A 20,137-nucleotide genomic window follows, 5' to 3' on the forward strand; every position below is an offset into this window, starting at 1 on the left:
TCGGCCCGAGGTGTGGGCCGTGGCGGGAAGGGTGACGGGCAGCGCTGGACTACAAATCCCAGCGTGCACTGCGCTCACCTGCCCCCGAGCGCAGGCGCAGTGGGCGGAGTACCGCATTCTTCTCTTTCTGCCCCCCCCCCCCCCCCGCCTCCTGCCATTCCAAGGAGAGCACAGCCACATTTTGTGGCACTTGAGGTATTGCCGAATAGTTAGCCGGCCCTTTTGGTGGCCAAATCACCAAGTTCTCGCCTATAAATTGAAAGATTTATATGTGGGATATAGCGCCTGACCATCTCCCGCTGCTTTCCCGACCGATACATTAGGACCTGAGTGTTGTTTTGCTCTCATTTGTGAGGTATTGCTCTTAACTTCTGTATCCATTTCATCATTATCTGTTTCCGATTTGTTAATTTTTTGGGGGTGGGGGAGTGTTGTAGGTCTTTGAGGTGAAACTCTTATGGAGGGGTTTGATAGCAGCAGCCAGAAAATTCAGTAATTATAAGGGTTCGTGGTATTACAAGGTGAGTTTTTAATTTCATAGCAATATAAATGTAGAAGCATTTTAATTAAAATGTTTAATTAATATAAATGCAGCCTTGTACGTAATTAGAGGTTTCTCTTGAATGAAAAATACTTCACTCAGATAAATAATTTCTATGAACCATAAGGGTTTTCTCTCTGCTGGTTGTTTAGTTTATTTGTGTGTGGACTGACTGCTCATGTTCAGATCTGCAATCCTGTGATGTTTTTTGTTGCTTTAATCTCAAAATAACGTTTTACTGTTGGAAGTAGAGGCCTTTTAGTTATTGCTGTATTTTTAGATGCACGACATGATCTCATAATGTTAAGTGTTTTCAGTATTTTTAGTCTGTAAATAACTTATTGAGGCAGTTTCTGTAGTTCATAAAAATGTGACTTAAAAATCTATCCTCTTGGGGTTGGGGGTGAGATCTCTTTCAGGGTCATAGTGGCTCCAAGATGATACACATTTGCGATGGCAAATTCAGAACTATGTCAACCATCTGTGGCAGTCTTGGTAATCCAATACGTGAACTAGGCAGGTCTGCAGTACTTTGGGCAGTGTTTGATTGACCATCCAGCCTGGCTCACTAATGTAATGCGAAGGTTACATTAGACCTTTCACAGGGCCTGGAATTCTTCCCACTGGGTGGGCTTTGGTGTACTCTGCATGCCAGCACCTTAACAGGTCCGACAGCGGAAAGCTTACCAGCCCTCTGTATTGGTAAACTGTGTGGGTTTAACTGTTTAACCTCTAACAGTGCACTCGCATTCATTGTGAGCCTGTGCCTGCCCTAATCTCTGAACTTGGTTTGGTGAGTTGTATTACTACAAGGAGAGATTGTGCAAACAGAAACTGTACAGGTGCTGATTTCTCGGTAGCTTGCTTTGGCAACTTTCAAATGTGACTTTCACAAGTCAAACACCTGGCTGACTAAAAGTTTTTAGAATGTTATGTAGCTTTCAAGATTTTATTATTGTGGAAACAATATCTTATAAGTAAGATCCATGAAATTTCACATGTCAGTTTTTTAAACAGTAACAACACCAAATTTTAGTTTAAAACTAACCATAAAGGAAGATAGGGAAACTTTGATAGAATCAGAAAATGGTTACAGCACAGAAAAAGGCCATTCGGCCCATCGAGCCCATGCCAGCTCTTTTGTAAGAGTAATCCAGTTAGTCTCATTCCGCTGCTCTTTCCCTGTAGCCCTGCAAATTTTTTTCCCTTCAAGTATTTATCCAATTCCTTTTTGAAAGCCACGATTGAAGCTGCTTCCACTACCCTTTGAGGAGATCATAACTATTCTCTGCGTTAAAAAGTTTTTCCTCATGTCGCCTTTAGTTCTTTTGCCAATCATCTTAAACCTGTGTCGTCTTGTTTTTGACCCTTCTGCCCATGGGAACAGTTTGTCTCTATCTACTCTGTCTAGACCCTTGTGATTTTGAACAACTGTATCAAATCTCCTCTTAACCTTCTGTACTCTGAGGAGAACAACCCCAGCTTCTCCAGCCTATCCACGTAACTGAAGTCCTTCATCCCTGGAACCATTCGAGTAAATCTTTTCTGCACCCTCTCTAAGGCCTTCACATCCTTCCTAAAGTGCGGTGCCCAGAATTGGACACAATGTTCCAGCTGTGGCCGAACCAGTGTTTTATAAAGGTTCAACATACCTTCCTTGCTTTTGTACTCTGTCTCTATAAAAACTACTTTTTCGACTTGTCCTGCCACCTTGAAATTTGTGCACATATACCCCCACCCCCCCCCAGTCTCCTTGTTCCTGCACCCCCTTTAGAATTGTACCATTTAGTTTATATTGCCTCTCCTCATTCTTCCTACCAAAATGTATCACTTCGCACTTCTCTGCATTAAATTTCATCCGCCATGTGTCCGCCCGTTTCACCAGCCTGCCTATGCCCTCTTGCAATCTATTACTATCCTCCTCACTGTTTACTACACTTCCAAGTTTTGTGTCATCTGCAAATTTCGAAATTGTGCGTTGTACACCCAAGTCCAAGTCATTAATATATATCAAAAAAAGCAGTGGTCCTAGTACCAACCCCTGGGGGACACCACTGTACACCTTCCTCTAGTCCAAAAAACAACCGTTCATCACTACTGTTTCCTGTCACTTAGCCAATTCCGTATCCATGCTGCCACTGCCCCTTTTATTCCATTGGCTTCAATTTTGCTGACAATCCTTGTTTTCATATCCTTCCATGGCCTCCCCCTCCCTATCTCTGTAACTTCCTACAACCCTCTGAGATCTCTGCACTCCTCTAATTCATGCCTCTTGCACAACCCCGATTGTGATCGCTCCACCATTGGTGGCTGTTGCCTTCAGCTACCTGGGCCTTAAGCTCTGGAATTCCCTCCCTAAACCTCTCTGCCTCTGCCTCTCCCCCTTTAAGACAGACACTCCTTAAAACCTACCTCTTTGACCAAGTTTTTGGTCACTTGTCCTGGCTCGGTGTCAAATTTTTGTTTGGAAGTAGCTCCTGTGAAGCGCCTTGGGATGTTTTACTACTTGAAGACGCTATATAAATGCAAGTTGTTGGGTGGGAGGCTCCTGTTCTTAGGGGTAGGATTATCCCAGCTCCCATACAGTGAGTGGGTAGGTCCTGTTATTGGGGGCATGTTATGTCCACTGGGTGTTCACGTGGTCTCCTGAAGTTTAGCTTCAGCTCTTCGAACTTCCCAGCCTGGAGGACTGCTAAATGCCGCTTATCATTGGTACAAGCACCTTTCATTGGTCTAAATCCACCAATTGGATATTTTAAAGAGCGGAGGCTGCAAGCTTTTCATTGCAGGCAAAGTAGGAACGGCAGACCGGCTAACAGGATCTCATGGGTCGGCATCAATCCGCATGCCTTTCATTGGATACTCCGGGTACAAATAGAAAAATGCTTATTGTGTGAAACATTCCCCTGCCCATTGCCTTTCACTGAAATCCCGGTGACAGCACTGTGATGTACTGGAACTCCTGGAGGGAGCCTGGAATAACTGAGTAAAGAATTGTATGGTACATTTGGGAGGGAAAAGGGAGGCGAACTTGGCAGAGGGAAGCAGTTTTTACTGAAACAAAAGTATTTTGGAAAATATATATTACCTGTCCCTATACCTTCAGGTATTGAAGGGTTGAAGGCAATTAAATTCTTCCCCCATGTGTAGCTGACATGACAGCAGCTGCAGACAGGCTGACTGTGCACTAGGATCTTTTCATGTTTGATTAAACCCTCCCCTATTTAAAGATCCATTTAAGCTGATCTCTGCTTTTTGCACAGTGGTCCTGTTTGATCAAATGCCGCAAACCTAGCTGGGAAGCTTGTCCCAGTGCTACTGAGCAATCAATGTGTACTTGTTCACCTTTCTCTCCTCTTCCTATCTGTGTTTTTGTTCAGTGAAATTCTACATTCAATGTTGTCACTAGGCATGTTTCGTGCAATGGCACCAATCAGAAGTATCAAACGTAAGCCAATACATGTTAACGTGTGATGCTCTTAATTTGTCACCTCAAACTGCTTGCATTGACTCACTGGTAACGCACTCGCCTCTGAGTCAGAAGGTCATGGGTTCAAGCCCCACTTGAGCGGCAAATCGAGACTGACACTTCAGGACAGTACTGAGGGAGTGCTGCACTATTGGCAGTGCCGTCCTTTGGGTGAGATATTAAACAGAGACACCATCTGCCCTCAAGTAGATGTAAAAGATCCCTTGACCCTATTGGAAGAAGAGCAGGGGAGTTCTCCTGGTGTCCTGGCCAATATTTATCCCTCAACCATCACTAAAACAGATCTGGACATTTGTTTAAGTGCTGTTTTGTGAGTTCTTGCTGTGCACAAATTGGCTGCTGCGTTTCCTACTTTACAACAGTGACTACGCTTCAAAAAGTACTTAATTGGCTGTAAAACGCTTTGGGACTTTGTTAAGCTATGAAAGGTGTGGTATAAATGCAAGTTGTTTGTTTCTTTTGACAAACCTGTAACCTACACAACCTTGTCCTAGTGTTTGTTTTGCAGCTCAGATAGTGCTTCCTTCAGTCGCAGCCCAAGTTTGTGACTACTGCTGAGTGTTTATCACAGTTCATGTGGAGACAGCATGAACATTTCACACACCTTACCAATTGCTGAAACCCTTGTTGCGACATTGATAAATTGTCTCTGCTGTTTCGTTCAAACTGTATTCAGGTGACAAGTTTTGAGAGTTGGGAAGTACAGTATTCCTTGCTCTACTAGCAGTCCTATTTTTTTGCAATGAAGTGATTGAAAAGGAAAAATTTGCAGGTCTATGTGGAAAGAGCAGGGGAGAGGGACTAATTGGATAGTTCTTTCAAAGAGCAGGCACGATGGGTCGAATGGCCGCCTTCTGTGCTGTATGATTCTAAGTTGATCCTTATATCTTGCTGCTACAGGGGTCTCGGTCCTGGTGGCCTCTGCTGCTGCTGCTACAATTGCGACATGTCAACCAGTGGTTTCCTGCGAGGTGGAGTTGCAGTTTTGATTGAAGGAGCAGAGTGAGGCAGAGTCCATGAGCCAGATTTTGTCCCTTCCAGTATGTCAGTGAATAAAGAATGGTGATCAATGTCGTCACTAGGATTTCAAAGAAGTGTAGTAGTGAGAGCGTGAGATTTATGTGCTGTGCCCATTTTGATTGTGCAAAACACACAACACAGCAGTGATGGTTCTGTCCATACTTTGGGGCTATGTCTGCAGAACATTTTGAGCTATATAATGCAAGGGTTAAATACTGGTGGTTATGGGTCCTTCGCTGTTGGTGGATATAGTAAGGACAATTTAAGGTGATGAATTAAGGGTAACAAAAAAAATGCATTACCCAACATTAAATATATTGGCAGAAGTGTAGTTCCTGCTGTAATATGTTGTTGATATTAATGTGCTAAATAAGTCTAGTGATGCTACTGACCATGAAGATACAGTTGGATAAATTACACGGGAGAATATTACTTTGAAGCTGAACGCATGCCACTGTTGGGACGGGGGAGGGGTGGGAGAGGGAAGCTTTATTTGAGAGCTCAGATTTAGAACCAGGTTGACAGCTGCAGTTGTCAACAAGACTTTGGTTTTGCGATGGGTGAGTGCGCTGCTTGTTATACTGAGCAGTACAGATGAAGAGGTTCCTGGATTCGATCTTCAGTCAGTGCTGGGTTAGCTAGTCTCACCTGGGGCAGCAGTAGGAGACTCGAGAGTTGGACTCGGCATCCTGAGGCGAGGGATGAGGAAAAACTCAGCCAGCTTCTAACTGCTGGAAAGGGCTGTTGTGTGGATTCCATGATGAAAAAGCATACCGTTACTTGCTATCTGGACCCTTGTATGAAATGGCCATTTGGCCAAAATAACAGCTGGCAAATTTAATCCAATTTTCTACTTCACTGCAGAAAGTCGTGTGCCAGCGATGCAGAAGGTCCCAGCTGGCACATTCCGCATGCTAGAATAGAGAGCTGGGCTCGCTCGAGGCACTACTTTCAGCCCAAGTTGTGCGGTGTCGTTATCATTTATAATGGAAAGACTGTAAATATCACTTAACAGGTGGAATTCAGTGCTTGCCAGCTCTTTTTGGGGGTGAGGCACTGATTGTTACAGGTCCGTTGCCCGGCGGTGAGAGCAATTTTGAGGTGACGAATGAAGAGCATTGCAGTGGAAGTGCAGCACGTCCCAGAGCGTTGTGATCAGCCCGGTGACATCACTGCCCTGACTGCAATGTGACATCACTGTGATTACATAGAATTACATCGAATTTGGTCAACGTTGGTGTTTATGCTGCACACGAGCCTCCTTCATCTCACCCTATCAGCATATCCTTCTATTCCTTTCTCCCTCATGTGTTTATCTAGCTTCCCCTTAAATGCATCTATTCTATTCGCCTCAACTGCTCCATGTGGTAGCAAGTTCCATGCTCTAACCACTCTCTGGGTAAAGAAGTTTCTCCTGAACTCCCTGTTGGATTTATTAGTGATTATCTTTATGGCCCCTAGTTCTGGTCTCCCCCGCAAGTGGAAACATCAAATCCATGTCGACCCCATCAAAACCTTTCATAATTTTAAAGACCTATCAGGTTACCTCTCAATCTTCTCTCTTCTGGAGAAAAGAGCCCCAGCCTGTTCAGTCTTTTCTGATAGATGTAACCTCTCAGTTCTGGTATCATCCTAATAAATCTTTTTTGCACCTTCTCCAGTGCCTCTATATCCTTTTTATAATATGGAGACCAGAACTGGTCACCGATCAGCTGGTGACATCAGCCAGCTGCACCCACTGTGTTATCGCTGTGATCAGCTGGTGACATTGCTGCCCTGTCTGCACTGTGACATTGCTGTGATGAGCTAGTGACATCACTGCCCTGCCTGCACTACACTTGATACTTGCGACCAGGAAACCGCCACCCTCTACTGTTAAGGCTTCAGTAAACCATGCCCAGGCACAAGACGATGGATAATTCTGTTCTGCACGGAGCCCAATTTCAGCCCATGGCCTCTTCTGAAAGATATAGTAGGTTATTTAACATGGAAATCACCAGTTTCAAATATACATGTGGAGCAGATTTATATCTTGCACATATGTGAAAACTGGATTTAAGGTAACGTGGTTAGGGGTACTTCTTGACCTCGCTGCTCATACCAAAGATCTGTTGCTTTGCCTGTGCCACTGTCTTGCAGTTATACTGCACAAACTAGCCTGAGACGAGTTGATGCACTGCAATATGATCTTGAATGCACTGTCTGAAAGGGTGGTGGAAGCAGATTCAGTAATAATTTTCAAAGGGGAATTGGATAATTACTTGAAGGCGGAGAATTTGCAGGGCTATGGGAAAAGAGCAGGGCGAGTGGGACTAATTGGATAGCTCTTTCAAAGGGCCGGCACAGGCACGATGGGCCGAATGGCCTCCTTCTGTGCTCTATAACTCTATGATTTGAAATGTTTTATGAGATGTGTGTACACTTTTACCACTGTCTCTGACCCACTTTATGCTGCAGTTTGGTACAGCAGTGACTATTTGATTGGAGCCTGGTACCAGAAGTGGGGTATAGCTGCTTTGGTACGTGGTATTGGAAGAAAGTGCTAAGTGGTCTTCTTGAGAGGCTGAAATTAACGCCAGACTGTTCAGGTTTAGGGGCATTGTCTGTCCCTTAATGCCTTGCACACAACATCATGTGGTGACTTGTGTGTCGAACCTAAAACAACTTTCGTGTCCTTCTCTCCTGTTTCCTCTTCTGAAAGCTCTGACCCGTGCCTGGGTATGGCAGTAAGCTGCAGTCTAGACGTAATTCAAAGCTGCTTAATTTAAGTTAATCTGATGTTTCAGTTTTAGTTTAGTACTAAATTTCCCACTTTGAATTAAGCAAGGCAAATAACACAAGTGTTTTTTTTTGAAGTGCAAAAGATAACTTTGAATTATCCAGGGCGAACTGTATTCAACCGTAGAGTGTCTCGCATCCAAGCCCCTTCCTTTCCTTACGCAAAGTCCACATAGATGCATTTCCAGCAGGAGTCAAGATGGGGAACAGAGACTGTGGCTTTCTCCTGCCCCATCTCCAAGACAAACCCAAGACCAACTGTAGCACCCCAATCTCTGTCCTGGCTAAGATCAACTAACTCCGCACAATCTGGAACTCCAAGCTGCTGGTTGGAGGCCCCAGCACCCCGGGCGCAGACATTTCATGCAGGATCCTTCCCACACCACTCTGTTGCTGCACAACATCTGCCAATACAGCCCTCTGCTGTTGGTGGAAGAGGGGAATCAATTACTGGGGGGAAAAAAAATAAGTTGCTGGAATTTCTATGAATTGTAAGTACCACACTTGTGGATTAACACCAGTGAGTTAACCAGACCAGAAGTGTCCTAGATTGAGTGCTCAGTCCATGCTGGGCCTTGGAGTGGGGGGAGTTGCTATAGTTGGTCTTAATGCCCCTAATCGGGGGTGGGGGCAGGTGAAGAGAAGTGAGGGGATTATCTGATTCTGATCGCTGTTCAGGCACTCCTGCTGAAAAGTAAGTATGGAAGTCAGGTGGTGCCATCATCGGACATTGTTTGCGATGGTCCTTGTGATCAAATAGGCTGGGAGTGGAGAAACGTGAAGGAGAGAGTCCCTATGAATTTAGAACATGGAAACCTTGCTTTCCACCTGAGTTTTAAGCGTTCTATCTGTTCTTTTTTTTTTCCCCTGATTGAGAGGTACGTGGAGCTGAAAGTTTGCTGAAGCCCACAAGTGATGTGGCGATGGGCAGCAAAAGGTCTCTGAGCTGTTTGTTGATTACCCTCTTCCAGTTATAGAATGGTACAGCACAGGAGGAGGCCATTCAGCCTATCGTGCCTGTGCAAGCTCTTTGAAAGAGCCACCCAATTAGTCTTTCCCCCATTGCCCTGCAGATGTTTCCTTTTCAAGTATTTATCCGATTTCCCTTTTGAAAGTTACTATTGAATCTGCTTCCACCACCCTTTTAGGCAGCGCATTCCAGATCATAACAACTCGCTGCCTAAAAAAAAAAATTCTCATCTCCCCTTTGGATTTTTTTGATAATTATCTTAAATCTGTGTCCTTTAGCTACTGACAGATACTAAACAGTTCTCTCCTGTTCGAGTTTGCCTGCTGCCTTAGTGCATCAATTGCAAGGGTTAGCTTTGTTTCAGACTGCGGGGCAGCAGGGGGGCTATAATCGGCTCCATATTTCGAGAGAGAGCGTGTGTGTGTGTGTGTGTGTGTGTGTGTGTGTGTCTTTTGAGCGTACGGAGCGAAAACTGACTTCTCCATCTTACCCCACAGCAGGCATGGTTCCTGTCAGCTGATCAGAGGGATATTGGTGCGGACAGTTGGGCAGTAAGTTTGAGAGCATTTCACTTGTTGCCCATCCTCCCTGCTGAAAGAGGATGTGTGGTGGTGAGTTCAGTCATTATGATTAGGGTGGAGTGATTATCACGGGAACAAATCAGGGTTTCCAATCACACAGTCCCTTGCTCTTAATTGCTCAAAATTGCAAGTTTCTACGTATTCTGATTCTACAGTCCGTGCTTGCTGTGCCAGTGATTTTTCTCCATGATCTTTCTTTCGTGTCCGGAAGAGTTGAAATCAAATATTGCAGCAATAAGAAACAATGGGCAGGGGCAGCCGTTATTTTTTTTCAGTATTTAGTGAATTTGTTTAAAAGGAGCAGTGTTTCTGTGGCAGGGTGTTGGGGTGGGAGTGCCATTTTTTTCTAAATGGAACTTGGCTGAGTAGATCCACCGCTGGGAACTGGGAATCTGTCCCATCTCAAATGGCTTGGCTGTGTTGCTCCCTGCTCCAGTATCCTGCCAATACGTCACCTGCCCTGGTGTACGCATGAACGGCCGCTGGAGTGAGGCATTGGGGTGAGTCGCACTGGTGGAGGCTCCATACCCCAGTAAGGAGTCAATATCCCTTCATGGGGGTGGAGGGACTGATTATGGTCATTGGCAATGTGTTGCGACTGGGTTCATTCCTGTCTTTCTCTCTTTCCTCGCCCCCTCCCCCACCCTCCCACCACCACTTTTCTAGTCAGAGAATGGCTCATGAAGGACATAGTGTAGGAATACCATTTTTTAATGTGATTTTTTGTTTTCTGCTTCAACAACGACTTGCGTTTATATAACGCCTTTTATGTCGTAAAACATCCCTAGCTGCTTCACAGGAGTGTTAATCAAACAAAATTTGACACCGAGCCACATAAGGAGATATTAGAACAGATGACCAAATGCTTGGTCAAAGAGGTAGGTTTTAAGGGCCGTCTTAAAGGAGTAGAGAGGCGGAGAGGTTTCGGGAGGTAATTCCAGAGCTTGGGGCCCAGGCAGCTGAAGGCACGGCTGCCAATGGCAGAGTGATTAAAATTGGGGATGCGCAAGAGGCCAGAATTGGAGGAGTGCAGCGATCTCGGCGAGTCGTAGGGCTGGAGGAGGCTGAAGAAATAGGGAGGGGGCGAGGCCATGGAGGGATTAGAAAACGAGGGTGAGAATTTTAAACCGTATAACCTCAGGGTTGTCAGCAGCGCTTGACAAAGTGAGCTTCTCTAAAGGTATTAAAATAAATTGGTCTTAAAGATCTATTTTTAAAATAAAACTGGCTACTTTTCTAAAAGCCAATTCCTCATCACCATGAAGTAGCTAGACCGGGGAGAGTTCTTTTTTAGGTTTATGTCCAGCCAGCGGGAAAGATGTCAGGCACTGCCCCACAAATTGATAGTTAACCCCGGAGGTGACTGTTTGTTTAGAATGCAGTGCCCATTGGCGCAGATGCTGCCACCACAGTCCTTGGTGCCAGTCGTATAAACGTTGAGTCAGTTGATGGTTCGGGATACGGTAACAGAATCTTCTTGCAAGCTCCAACCTTGGGCACCATTACGAGGGTGTCAGCGAATTGGCGTGATGGGTGTGAAATTATTATACCGGGGTCAGTTGAAGTGTGAATTAACCCAGTCGTCAAACTTAAGTTGTATCCGAAGAGCGCGTTTTAAGCTGTGTTAGCATTAGGGCAGTTGTGGGTTTCTCACTGGTGATGGAAGCAGTCTGAGATGAAGAAGTAAGAGTATCATACGTTGAAGTGTGTTGGATTAAGTGTCGTCTATTGTAGGCCAAGTAGCTGCAGTGATAGAGCACTGCACTCGTTGACTGTGTTTATTTGAAGATGTCACTGTGACATTTCTTGTTGATTACTGCACCTTCTTGTTCTTAAACTGCGCAGTAGGATGAGGGAGGTGGTTTAATAACTATTTAGTCCTTGAAATCATGGAATTTGAGTTTTAAAAAACTAGATCTTTAATCTGTCAGCAAAAAAATGGAGACTTCTATTTTAAGCCACGTCGGCAAATGGTGGCTAGGCACCAAACTAATTGGCAAGCCTATAATTTCCTAGTTTATCTCTCTTAACCTTCTTAAATAGTGGAGTGACTTTGGCAGTTTTCCAATCTAAGTGGACAATTCCTGAATTGAGTGTGTTTTAGAAGATCACGACTAACACGTCAACAATTTTCTCATCTACTTCTTTTAATACCCTGGGGTGGAAACTATCAGGTCCTGGAGATCTGTCTATCTTTAATAACATTAATTTCTCCATCACCATTTTTTTTTACTAATATTGAATCTAGTTAGTTCCTCCCCTTGATTTATTTTTAGTTTTCCTTGTACCTCTGGTATTTTGTCCTCATCCTCTACTGTGATGATGTAGCTGTTTCCTGATGTCCAGTTACAATATTATCTGCATCATTAAGGGGCTCATGTTACTCTTAGCCACCCACTTTCTCTTAGTATATTTGTAAAAATGTTTAGTGTTGTCCTTGATATCTCGCGCAAGCTTTTTCTCGTATTTCATTTTTGCAGTTCTTACCACGTTCTTTGTATCTCTTTGCTGTTCTTTATATCTCTCCCAGGCCGTGAGATCGTACTGTTCTTCACCTTCGTATGAGCCCTTTTAGTTTTATACTATCTCTCACTTCCCTTGGTGACCAAAGTTGTTTAATTACACAAGTAGAGCTCTTGCTCTTTAGGCGTATGTACAGATCTTGTATTCTACCAAATACTTTTTTGAACACATCCCACTGTTCATCCGCAGTTTTATCCGTTAATAATTCTGCCCAGTCTGTTGTGGTCAATTTCTGCCTCATCCTTCCAAAGTCAGCCTTACCTAAATTTAAAACCTTGGTTCGTGACTCACCTTTCTCCCTCTCAAACCTGACATTGAATCCGATCATATTATGATCACTGTTAGCTAAGTGTTCCCTCGCTGTTAGATTATTGACTAACTCACGCTCATTGCTCATTATTAAATCTAAGATGGCCTGTCCTCTTGTTGGTTCAAGAACATTTTGTTCCAGAAAACTGTCCCGGATGCATTCAAGAAATTCTTTGCCTTTGGGACCCGAGCTGTTCTGCTTCTCCCAATCTGTGAAAAATAGAAGTCTCCCATTATAACTACTCTGTTTTTGCAACTAGCTTCTCTGATCTCTGCGTTTATGTATCCCACTACTTTATCACTGCTATCTGGAGGTCTATAAACATTTCCCACCAGAGTCTGGCATCCTTTTCTATTCCTTAGTTCTACCCATAGTGTTTCTACTGCCTGCTCACCCTTAATGATATCCCCTCCTTCTGCCGGTCTTCCTGGCATCCCGTTCCAGCTGTTGATCACCCTCTGTGTAAAGAAGTACTTCCTGATATCTCCTAAACATCGCAGCCTTGAACCTGGGCCCTCTTACCCTTGTATCAGAAAGCAATGTTGCAGTTTTACATCACCCCATTAAGTACTTTCTGCCCCTTCGGAGGTGTCTATTTTTGAAGTTAAAGGGCAATAGAGACGTGCACAGGAATGTCTGCTTCTGGCCAGCATTTCTGAAGGAGCAAACAACATGATTGAGACACAAGAGATAGCCTTTTATATCATAACATTTATTGGGCAATTCAGATTACTGCCCCCATTCAAAATTCCATTTGCCCGATAACTCGTGGACTTAGTTCTGTGCAGTTGGATGTCGTGCTCCGCATGCCTTGCAAATTCCTGTTGCTGTTTTAACATGCGCATTCAAAAGTTCACACTCGGTAAGTGGCTTACCTTGATGCAGAGCGGATTGTGATAGAATCCAGTAATTTTGTACTGGGAGGCCCAAGGACTAGTTTATGGCTTCACTCTGCAAACCAGGTTAGTGGTGCTTTTGTTTTGTCCCATGCAGGTGAATCACAGAGATAATTTGTGTAACAAAGAGAGTGAGAGAGAGACTGATGTAAGCTCCTCTGGTTTCATATTCTGAGCCTAGCCTAGTGTTTTGTGCACGTGTAGTTGTCTTGCCCTAGCGGGTTGAGGAAATGGCTGGGAAGCGGTGTAGAGTCACTTTACAATATGGCTCCTTCAAACACTGAAAGTCCCAAAGGGGAAAGGTTAAAAGCCTGCCGCTGATAGCTGTGGTAACTGTGCTACCGGGTTTGATATCAGTACCAGTGATACTCTGCTCAGTGCTGAGTTAACTCATCTCAGCTGGGAAGGCAGTAGTGGCTGTGTAATAGACACCCAGTGCTCCTGGGATGGGGAGGTGCAAGCTCAGCCAGTTCTCACTCCTAGCTACTCAGTGACCCTCCTGAGAGGATGAGGGCAGGATTGGGCTTGGCTGTGACACCCTTCATGGAAGAGTATAACCGATTAAATGTCTAGGCTGACCCGCAAAGAATGACCAATCGAGGTACAGGAGGACGCCTGGCGACCATCACGAGAAGCACCTTCAGGAGAGGTGAGAAAAATGAAGGAGGGGAGCATAGGAACAGCAGGAGGCCATTCAACTCCTCGAGCCTGTTCCACCATTCTATTAGATCATGGCTGATGTATCTCAGCTCCATCTACCCGACTTGGTTCCATAACCCTCAATACCCTTTGCCTAACAAAAATCTATCAATCCCAGCCTCAACAGCTTTTTGAGGGGGAGAGTTCCAGATTTCCACTACCCTTTGTGTGAAGAAACGCTTCCTGACATCACCCCTGAATGACCCAGCTCTAATTTTAAGGTAATGCTCCCTTGCTCTGGACTCTCCCACCAGAGGCAATAGTTTTTCTCTATCTACCCTGTCAAGTTCTTTAATCATAAATACTTCAATTAGACCGCCCCTTAATCTTCTATATTCAAGGAAGTACAAGCCTAAAAAGGGTGTTTGGTGGGTGGGGGTGCACAGGTAAGGCCAAGGAGCACAGTGCTGAGGACGAGTGGAATCTCCAGGCTCAAATGTTTTAAGTTCAGGAGCAGGCATGGGTGTAGGGGAGCTACGAGGAGACTTTGGCTTTCATGGTTACTCACGCTTTCTCCTTCTGTCACTGCTTTCAGAGGATACAAAAATGAGCAGCTCGGAGGAAGTGTCGTGGATCTCCTGGTTCTGCGGACTGCGTGGCAACGAGTTCTTCTGTGAGGTGAGTTTGAGAAGGAGGCCGGCGTTGCTGCTGGGCCCCATTTGGTTCAGGCTGGTGCAGTAACTGGCTGCTCAAGGGGAGGGAGCGCTGGTCTTTTTACACACTTTCCCCACGGGCCTGAGCTCATCAGAGCGGTCCAGTTTTTTGTTGGGGTGGCCACTTCAGTCGACAGCACGATGCATTTGGATTGGAAAGTCAGTGGGAATTTGTAAATATTCGAAGTATAACACAACCTTACAATACCGTACCAGCTGTCATCGTGTGGTTCTAATGACGCAGTTGGGCAAAGGCACCATGTGGTGTGGTACTGAGCCCAAGAAGGTTCTCTGGTTCTTCCAGTCAGCCGCAAATGACCTGATTTATTACGTTCAGTTTCACAACTTGGAGTACTGTGCACAGTTCTGGTCTCCATATTATAAAAAGGATATAGAGGCACCAGAGAAGATGCAAAAAAGATTCACAAGGATGATACTAGAACTGAGAAGATATACTTAATCAGGAAAGGCTGAAAAGGCAGGGGCTCTTATCTCTAGAAAAGAGAAGGCTGAGGGGTGACCTGATAAGAGGTTTTTAAGATAATGAAAGGGTTTGATGGAGTAGATGTAGAGAAAATGTTTCCATTTGTGGGGGAGTCCAAAAGTACAGGTCTTAAATTTAAGATAGTCACTAATAAATCCAATAGGGAATTCAGGAGAAACTTCTTTACCCAAAGAGTAATAAGGAACTCGCTACCGCAAGGAGTAGTTGAGACGAATAGCATAGATGCGTTTAAGGGGAAGCTAGATAAGCACGAGGGAGAAAGGAATAGACGGGTATGCTGATAGGGTTAGATGAAGAGGGTTGGGAGGAGGCGCGTGTGGAGCATAAACCTCGGCACAGACCAGTTGGGCCGAATGGCCTGTTTCCATGCTGTAGACTCGATGTAACTTTCCATGGTGGGATTTGAACTCGCAACTTCTGTTGTGTAATGTCACTTGCCCATGATGCCGATGTTAGCCATTTTCTATGATTGTCTCTTCAATCATTTTAACCAGTTAAGCATCTCGCAAGTCTGCGCCCTATACAACCTCTGGTTTGCTAGTCCTGTATCCTAACCACGACACTACTGTACCCACTAAATTCTGAAGACTTCCTGGGAAACTTTTCAGAAACTGAGAACTTTTAGAGCTTTTCTAATGAATCCTCGCCCTAATGAAACAAACCCTTTGCAGAAGTACTGTTTTGGGAATTATATATGCATTGCATTGTATTCCCTTTGAGCTGATAGCACCTTCCGCCCTGTCCCCATGTCCATCTATTCCCTTCTATCTTGTGTATGCTTGACTGCTGCCAAGCGACTCCTGAAAAGTTCATGTGCATAAACATTGAACTGCACTCCAACTTGAGTTGAGTGCCTCTGGGAGAAAGAAAAGCTTTTGGTACTTGTTGCAGAGACCTCTTTCCCCATCTCTCTCTCCCTTTTGCGACTGGCGACAAATGACCACACAGCTGCTCCACTGTTGCTCTGAAACCGGCAGCAGAAAGGAACGTAGGGCTGAAAGGGTTAAATTATTGAGGACAGGTTGCGTCGACTAGGCTTGTATTCCTTCGAGTATAGAAGGTTAAGGGGTGATCTAATTAAGGTGTTTAAGATGATTAAAGGATCTGATAGGGTAGATAGAAACTATTTCCTCTGATGGGGAGAGTCCAGAACAAGGGATGGGGGCATAGTTTAAAATTAGAGTCAGGCTGTTGGGGGGTGATGTCAGGAAGCGCTTCGTCACACAAAGGGGAGTGGAAATCGGGAACTCTCTTCCCCAAAAACCTGTTGAAGCTGGGAGTCAGTTTAAAATTTCATAACTGAGGTTGACAGATTTTTATTAGGCAAAGGGTATTAATTACGAGCTTTACGCTGATCAGGCATTGTGAATCTCGTGGTACTGACTTACCACCAGGATGTGGCTGGTTTGGGGCTGAGTCAGTTTGCACTTGTTTGCCTAATGCAGGTCGTAGATGACTGTCTACTTCCCCCCCCAGTGAACCCATGCTTTGTTTCAGTTTATTCTTGTGTTTCACCAATATATTGGTTGATATTGTTTGGTGGGGTTGTTTATTTAGAGGGTGTGGTGTTGTACTTTTTGTTGCTGTGGGTGGCTATTTACCTCTCTGGTTCTCTAATGTAGGTTGATGAAGATTATATTCAGGACAAGTTCAATCTGACCGGACTGAATGAACAGGTGCCTCATTATCGTCAAGCATTGGATATGATCCTTGACCTTGAGCCTGGTACGTTGCAAAGCTGCCCGTAATATTGTCTTTGTGTTGGGCCTGTGGTGGTTGGAATACTGCCCGTGGTCATTTGCCGCCTGCCTCCCCTATCCCTCAGCAGATCTTGTCTAAATGCATGTTGTTGCTGCTCATCCTATGTTCCGATGTTCCTATCGCGAGGCTGTGGGATATTGCTAGAGCTGGGGTTCGTTGCAGATCCCTCTCGTTCCTCTTGCTCCGCCCTCCTCCCCTCTTCCCCCTAGCCACTGAGAGGCAACGACGGAATGCTGTTTGGAGCATCCATAAGAGTTGGGGGCTAAGGCACAAAGTTGACTAAACGTAGAGGGCGAACCCACCCCCCCCCCCCCCCCTTGCAGAAATGCTGGGCAAAAGAGGACTTTCCCTTTCAGGCAGCAGGTGTCAGCATCCAGCACTCCCCAAAGCCAAGGACAGCATAGTCAGAAAACAGATCCCTGAAATGGTTGGGTTGGGACCCTTCGTCAAAAACCTATAATCTGTGCTGCGCGCAAGGACTGCTTACAAGGTGCTACAGTGAAGGAAGTTCTTCTGCCGGAAGGTGTTGCTATTGTCAGCAGTGTGCCTCAGCTCCAAGCTAAGAGTAGTGACTGTACCAGTGTAACACTTTCCATTTCCCAACATCAGCCCTTCTGTCACCTCTCTGAGTGAGATCGCCAATTTAGAGTAGAATTAAGTACAGTTTTTGTACTGGTGGGCCTGTGCCCACTGATTAAAACTGTCCCAACAAATTTCCTTTGGACCCACGCAGCCAGCATACAGAAGGAATATTCATCTCGCCAGTCTGGGCTGGATTTGAACCCATGTCCCAGAGGTGAAAAGCTGGCATTCCCATCAGCCATTTAATCACTGGTAAGTTTTTCCTAACTCAAACCCCTTGATGCAAGTGTCTGCCAACTCGTATCATCCAGTGTTTTCTACTGCTGTGTGCGTGTGCTGTTTTTTCATGCTTTCTCAGTCGTGCTGCTGTCACTCCCATCTCGCCTGTGCTCTGCTGTGTTCTTCGCTGCATTTCAGACCAGCTCGCGCTCTCTCTCTCTCTCTCTCTCTCTCTCTCTCACAGCTCAGCTTGTTTAATGCAGGATCCCTGCCTTCTGTGCTTCACTGGAAGCTGCTCAGTCACAAGTGGTTCCTTGGCGCCAGACTCTTGATTTATCCCCTCGCCATGTGGAGAAGCGGCTGGCATTTTGCTCGGCGGTTTCCCCGCGGTGACTGAGACCCGGTGATAAGAAATAAAGAAAGGAACTTGCATTTATACAGCACTCTTCATGACCTCAGGATATCCCAAGCTGCTTTACAGCCAACTAAATATCATTAAAGTGTAGTCACGGTTGTAATATAAGTAACATAGCAGCCAATTTGCACACAGCAAGGTCCCACAAACAGCAATGTGATAATGACCAGATTATCTGTTTTTAGTGATGTTGGTCGAGGGATAAATATTGGCCAGGCCAATACTGCTGAGGGATCTTCCATGTCCACCGGAGAGGGCAGACTGTTCAACTTCTCATCCAGTGGGGTTCCACAGGGCTCAGTACTAGTTCCCTTGCTTTTTGTGGTATATATATTAATGATTTAGACCTAAAAGTAAAGGGCATGATTAAGAAATTTGCAGATGATACAAAAATTGGCCATGTGGTTGTTAGTGAAAAGGAAAGCTGTAGACTGCAGGAAGATATCAATGGACTGGTCGGGTGGGCAGAAAAGTGGCAAATGGAATTCAATCCAGAGAAGTGTGAGGTAATGCATTTGGGGAGGGCAAACAAGGCAAGGGAGTACACAATAAATGGGAGGATACTGAGAGGTGTACAGGAACAGATGGGCCTTGGAGTGCATGTCCACAGATCTCTGAAGGTAGATAAGGTGGTTAAAAAGGCATATGGGATACTTTTCCTTTATTAGCCAAGGCATAGAATATAAGAGCAGGGAGATTATGCTAGAACTGTATAAAACACTAGTTAGGCCACAGCTTGAGTATTGCGTACAGTTCTGGCCACCACGTTACAGGAAAGATGTGATTGCACTAGAAAGAGTACAGAGGAGATTTAGGCGGATGCTGCCAGGACTGGAGAATTTTGGCTATGAGGAAAGATTGGATAGGCCGGGGTTATTTTCATTGGAACAGACGAGGCTGAGGGAAGATTTAATTGACCTTTATAAAATCATGAAGGGCCTGGATAGAGTGGATAGGAAGGACCTATTTCCCTTAGCAGAGGGGTCTCTGACCAGTGGGCATAGATTTAAAGTAATTGGTAGAAGGATTAGAGGGGAGCTGAGGAGAATTGTTTTTACCCAGAGGTTGGTGGGGGTCTGGAACTCACTGCCTGAAAGGGGGTAGAGACAGAAACCCTCAAGTCATTTAAAAAGTACTTGGATGTGCACTACAGGGCGACGGACCAAGTGCTAGAAAGTGGGATTAAGCTGGATAGCTCTTTTTCGGCTGGCGCAGACACAATGAGCCGAATGGCCTCCTTCTGTGCCGTAACTTTCTATGATTCTGTGACTTGTGTGATGCTCTTGGTTCCATCGGTGACCGACCTGTTCATTTCACCCTGTTGGACAGCTCTAAATCCTCTCTCCAGACACCTCCCGAGTTTGGAAGGACAGAATTTGTAACCGTCCTGTTGGGTATGTCTCACAGTTCAGGTGGACGCACTATGAACCAATTTTTGTGCGTCCCGCCCCACTCTGCTGGAGCACCCCAGTGATAAGAGCTGCCCTCCATGTGATGGTGTGAAGATCCCTGACCTCTCAATGTTTCCCGTTACCAGATGAGGAGCTGGAGGACAATCCAAACCAGAGCGACCTGATCGAGCAGGCTGCCGAGATGCTGTACGGGCTGATCCACGCCCGCTACATCCTCACCAACCGAGGGATTGCACAGATGGTAGGTTTGCTCAAACGGGCACTGTCTTTCCTGGTGTAAAGTCAGCCATGAGGAGCTTTTTTTGAATGTGGGAGGCAGGCAAAAAAAAAAGGAAAAAGCATAAAAAGCTGAAAAACTCTAGCAACGCACAGCATTGGAGAGCAGAATGGGTTAAAGTTTGGGTGGGACGTTTCAATAGAGCTTGTCATCTATATTATGTGCAAGAATTGTGTTTTGAATTGGGGAAAGGAGCCAAAAGAGAATTCCTCTCTCTTCCTGCGATGCAGCTCCTATGACAGAAGGTGGACTGTAGACTCAATCTCTTGTAATAATGTCCTCAGCTGGCCGAGGACAGCAAGACAGTTTTACATATCAAACGTTCCCAGTCCACAAGTGCAGACTCTTAACTTCCATTAACCTCGTTTTCTTTAACCATTGAACCACCGGCCGTACCATACCTTGAAGCTTTAATGCACTGCAGCGTTTCAAGAGGCAGAGGGGAGAGCTGATTCCCAGCGGGAATTAGGAGATCTGGGGCTAGGTCAGCGGAGGTGCAGTCAAA

General features: G+C 45.3%; 1 protein-coding gene across 6 annotated transcripts in view; it reads left to right on the forward strand.

The window, feature by feature from the left end:
* Positions 1-20,137, forward strand: part of csnk2b (casein kinase 2, beta polypeptide) — a 33,093-nt gene that overhangs the window by 797 nt on the left and 12,159 nt on the right. For 2 of the 6 annotated variants that reach the window (XM_067973951.1, XM_067973952.1), the window contains exons 2-5: positions 9,297-9,410; positions 14,344-14,426; positions 16,589-16,691; positions 19,481-19,596. In XM_067973951.1, coding sequence (XP_067830052.1) covers positions 9,401-9,410; positions 14,344-14,426; positions 16,589-16,691; positions 19,481-19,596 — 312 coding nt within the window. In that variant the 5' untranslated portion in view covers positions 9,297-9,400. The other 4 variants (XM_067973955.1, XM_067973956.1, XM_067973954.1 and 1 more) reach the window with 4 other exon arrangements.

Source organism: Heptranchias perlo, chromosome 39, assembly GCF_035084215.1.
Source record: "Heptranchias perlo isolate sHepPer1 chromosome 39, sHepPer1.hap1, whole genome shotgun sequence".
Taxonomy (NCBI): domain Eukaryota; kingdom Metazoa; phylum Chordata; class Chondrichthyes; order Hexanchiformes; family Hexanchidae; genus Heptranchias; species Heptranchias perlo.